The sequence below is a fragment of the Orycteropus afer genome, unplaced genomic scaffold (assembly GCF_000298275.1).
Source record: "Orycteropus afer afer isolate SDZICR_OR568_19922 unplaced genomic scaffold, OryAfe1.0 scaffold00059, whole genome shotgun sequence".
Classification (NCBI taxonomy): domain Eukaryota; kingdom Metazoa; phylum Chordata; class Mammalia; order Tubulidentata; family Orycteropodidae; genus Orycteropus; species Orycteropus afer.
The window spans coordinates 8,227,303-8,231,704 of record NW_006921646.1 but is presented as its reverse complement, the minus strand read 5'-3'; the positions used below and the strand labels follow the sequence as shown (position 1 = coordinate 8,231,704).

The following is a 4,402-nucleotide window of genomic DNA, read 5'->3' as shown; positions in this document are numbered from 1 at the left end:
AGATTTGTTAGTTCTTTTAGCAGTCCATGGTACTTTCAGTATTCTTCGCCAGCACCACAACTCAAAGGGATCCATTCTTATTTGGTCTTCCTTACTCACTGACCAGTTCTAACATGCACATGAGGCGACTGAAAATATCATGGCTTATGTCAGATGCACCTTACTCCTCAAGGAGACATCTTTGCTCCTCAGCACTTGAAAGAAGTCTCTTGGCAGCTGACTTGCCCAGTGCTCTAGGTTGTCTGATGTCCTGACTTCTGCTTCCATTTGCGTTGATTGTAGAATCAAGCAATGTGAAGTCTTTGACAATTTCAACAGTAAAGATTGAATGGTAAAGAATATAGCCTTGGAAATCCTAGGGGTCAAGTTCTACTCTTTCATGGTTACAATGAGTAAACTCTAAGGTATTGGGTCTGGTTTGGTTTTAGCTTTTTAAAAAGTTCTTGCCTCCATTATGTGCAAGGAACCTTGGGAGCTGTAGTCTCGGGGTAGATCCCTCGCGGCCAGGGGCCCTGACTCACTGGGACCCAATCAGCAGAAAGCTAGCCAACTTACTCTCCGCTCAGCGATTGGCTACAAGTCCGTGGCCGCCCGCCCCACGACGTGGTGCAGTCGCTTCTAAAAGCAAAGGGAGAACCAGGGTTGAGTGTTAGTGGCTGCTCTGTTCCCTGGGTTCTGTTGTCTGTGATACATTGGAACGGTCATGGCCGACTCGCAACCTGGGTCTGGCGGCCTCACCGACGAGGCTGCCCTTAATTGCTGCTCCGACGCGGACCCCAGCACCAAGGTGGGCGCAGAACCTGATTCCCCCGCCTCGAAATCCCGCGTTTAGCGGCTGTGCCTCCCAGAGTGAGCAGATACCGGGGCTCTACTGGGCCTGGCCCGGACTGCATTCGAATCCTGTTTGGCTGCCCCTGCATGTCTGCCCGCCTTCCGCAGACCGGACTGAGCTAAAAAGGGGGCTTATTGTGTCTGATGGTGGGATACGTGGGCGCCGCAATGAATCGAGGGAATCCCTTTCTTCAGGTTGTTGCAAACACTGTAGCCCTACTTGAATTAACTTGTTTATTTTGCGATGGTAACAGGAAGCCACGGCTAATCCAGGGTCAGGCTTCCTACCTGTTGGTGTGTTGCCCAGGTCAATTGCCATGCCCTTAAGGGCAGTTTCAGAACTCCTAGTTTTGGGTTCAAAGGTCTCTACACGTTGGCCCCTCTCAGTCTTGGTCATATTTCTGTAGCTGTCCTGGCTTCAGCCTTAACTCTTCTAAACTAATATGATCGCGCCGAGTTTAACGGCGCCCAGGATTGCCCTTTGCTTCGCTTTTACTGTCGCTCACGTGGTACATGTCTGCCTTCCCTGTGCATGGTGACCCCAAGAGCGGTTACAGAATCGTGGATCTGAGATCTGAAGGGTAATAGAAATTTCTTCTCTGACCCTCTTGTTTTACAACTGAGATCTTGTATAGGAATGACCTGTTGCATGTGAAGCCTTTCACCCTTCCAACTTGCTTAGCATGTCTATAGTGAGTCAGTGTAACTCACTCAGGTGTGGTGTCTGGGTTCATTGCCAAGATTAGACACAGGAGCCGCTCTAGGAGTATATTCCAGTGTACTCATCAATGTAAAGGCCTTTATTCATTTGGCTGTGTGATTTGCAAATTCCTTAATGCAGAACTCTATAGAGGAGCAGAGGATTGGTGACTTCAGGCCCTGCTTGCTCTGTGCTTTCAGAGAATGAGTCAGAAACCTTTAATTGCTTAAGGCTTGCTTAAGTGTTTGACTTGTACCTGGTACTTAGGAAATATGTTAACAACAACAAAATAAACCACTGCAGTCCTGTTGATTCTGACCCATAGCGACCCTATAGGACAGAGTAGAAATGCCCCTCTCTCACAGACCAGCTTATGGGTTCAAACCACTGATCTTGTGCCTAGCAGCTGAGTACTTTAACCACTGTACCACCAGGGCTCCATGTTAGTCACTGCAAAACTAAGAGATTTATTTAGATTCAAAAAAGGTTCTGAAACATGGGATGTCATTGCTGATATCAAATAGATCTTGGCTGAAAGCAAAGAATACCAGAAAGATGTTTACCTGTGTTTTATTGACTATGCAAAAGCATTTGACTGTGTGGATCATAACAGATTATGGATAACATTGAGATGCATGGGAATTCCAGAACACTTAGTTATACTCATAAGGAACATGTACATGGACCAGGAGGCTGTTGTTCAAACAGAGCAAGGGGGTACTGCATAGTTTAAAATCAGGAAGGAAGTGCATAAGGGTTGTATCCTTTCACTATACTAATTCCATCTGTATGCTGAGCAAATAATTCAAGAAGCTGGACTATATGAAGAAGAAGGTGGCATCAGGATTGGAGGAAGACTCATTAACAATCTGCAATGGACAGATGATACAACCTTACCTGCTGAAAATGAAGATGACTTGAAGCATTTACTGATGAAGATCAAAGACTACAGTCTGCAATATGGATCGTACCTCAGCATAAAGAAAACAAAATCTTCACAACTGGACCAATAACAACATCACAATAAATGGAGAAAAGACTGAAGTTGGGCATTGTTTTGTTCTGTTGTACATAGGGTCACTGCAAGTTGGAGCCAACTTAACAGCACCTAACAACAACAACAACCAACATCTGTCTATCTATCTGCATCTCCTTTTATAAATGTATGTATCTCCATATATATATTCGTTCACATACTCCCCCTAATATTTAAAAAAAAAAAAAAAGTTGCCATTGAGTCAATTCCATCTCTTGATGACAATTCTGATTCATAATGATCCCATGTGTTTCAGAGTAGAACTGTGCTCCATAAAGTTTTCAATGGCTGTGATCTTTCAAAAGTAGATTGTCAGGCCTTTCAAGATGCCTCTGGGTGGATTTGAACTGCCAACCTTTTGGTTAGGAGCCAAGTCCTTATCTGTTTTCACCACCTAAGGACTCCTCCTCTAATATGAATACATGATTATTTTGCATAATATAAATAGAGTCACTCTGTAAGTTAATTTCCCACAGTTAACTGGGTTACCAAAAAAAAAAAAAAAAAAAGTTTCAGGGAGCTGTATACAATTTATTAAATATGCTTCCTTGCATCCTTAATTTAAGCTCCACATTATCTAAATTTCTCCTGATTTGGAGTAATGGTTTAAGATCAGTACATTTTGGACCTGGAAGCACAATGTGGGGGCCAGGAAATGGAATACATTATGATAGTGGATAGGAGCTCTGGTATCGTAGTGCCTAAGGCATTTGACTGCTAACCAGAAGGCTGGTGGTTCAAACCCACCAACCACTCCTTGGAAGGAAGGTTGGGCAATCTACTTCCTTAGTGATGTTGCCTTGGAAACCCAAGGAGGGGTCACGAGTTGGTCTGACTCAACGGCAGTGAGTTTGGTTTGGTATATATTGAGAGTTTATGCCCGCTCCTGGGTTTTTAAGTATGTTATTTAATCCTTTTAATAATCCTTTGAGAAATGCATAATTATTGCCCCCATTTTACAAAGTAGGCTATTTAGGCACAGAAGTGTTTGTCAAGGGAGGAGTCCACACTCAAAACTTATATTCTGCTTCTGGGGTACTGACACCAGGAGTAATTCTGGAACTTGCCATGGACGAAAAATTTAAAAACTTAAATGACTTGAATTCAGCCTAGTTTCTGATTGCCTGATGTATATAAAGTACATAATAGGTACTTTGGGGGATACTGGGATAAACAAGACAAAATCTCTTCTCTTACCCAAACATACACAAACTGACATAAAATAGAACTGGGATTAATATGCTGTTGAAATTGTTTGTAACACATCCTGGGAACACAGGAGGAAAGAGGTTTACAAAAGTAGCAGCTGTGGCATGGTATAAACCCACAGTATTTGGAGTCTGAAGACCTGCGCTTAATCCCCTGCACTGTCATCTGCATGATCTTGGCAGGTCTCTTGGCTTAATAGTAAAAGCATAGAGATACCTGGAAGAGCTGGTAGGGTGATAAAATGTATCAACATTTTCTAAACTATGAAGATTGGTATTATTTAAGATTGGATTTCAACTGTGGGGATCTGAGAAAGCCTCAAAGAGAAGGTGGCTAGGGGACCATGCTTTGAAAGATAGGTAAGATTTCAGCACATGGAGGTGCATAGGAAGGCATATGATCAGAAAGGTGGTGGGAAGGCAAAGATGTAGTGTGGGGCATGCCCTGGAGAGGTAAGTTAAATACTTTTGGTTTAAGTTCAGGCTGCCTAAGCAGTGGAGCAGTGGTAGTTGTTGTTGTTGTTATGTGCCCTCGAGTCGGCCCCGACTCATAGCGACCCCTCCTTGGGTTTCCGAGGCAGTATCACTACGGAAGTAGGATTGCCCAACCTTCCTTCCGAGGAGTGG

At 43.7% G+C, this 4,402-nt stretch overlaps 1 protein-coding gene across 1 annotated transcript in view; it reads left to right on the top strand.

Annotated features, from left to right (window-relative positions):
* The first annotated feature begins 703 nt into the window (after window positions 1-703).
* The window catches only part of GLO1 (glyoxalase I), a 23,833-nt gene continuing 20,134 nt past the window's right edge, over window positions 704-4,402 (top strand). Inside the window, exon 1 of the mRNA XM_007939461.2 lies at window positions 704-787. Within this exon, the coding sequence (XP_007937652.1) occupies window positions 704-787 (84 nt within the window). The remainder of the gene's footprint in view (window positions 788-4,402) is intronic.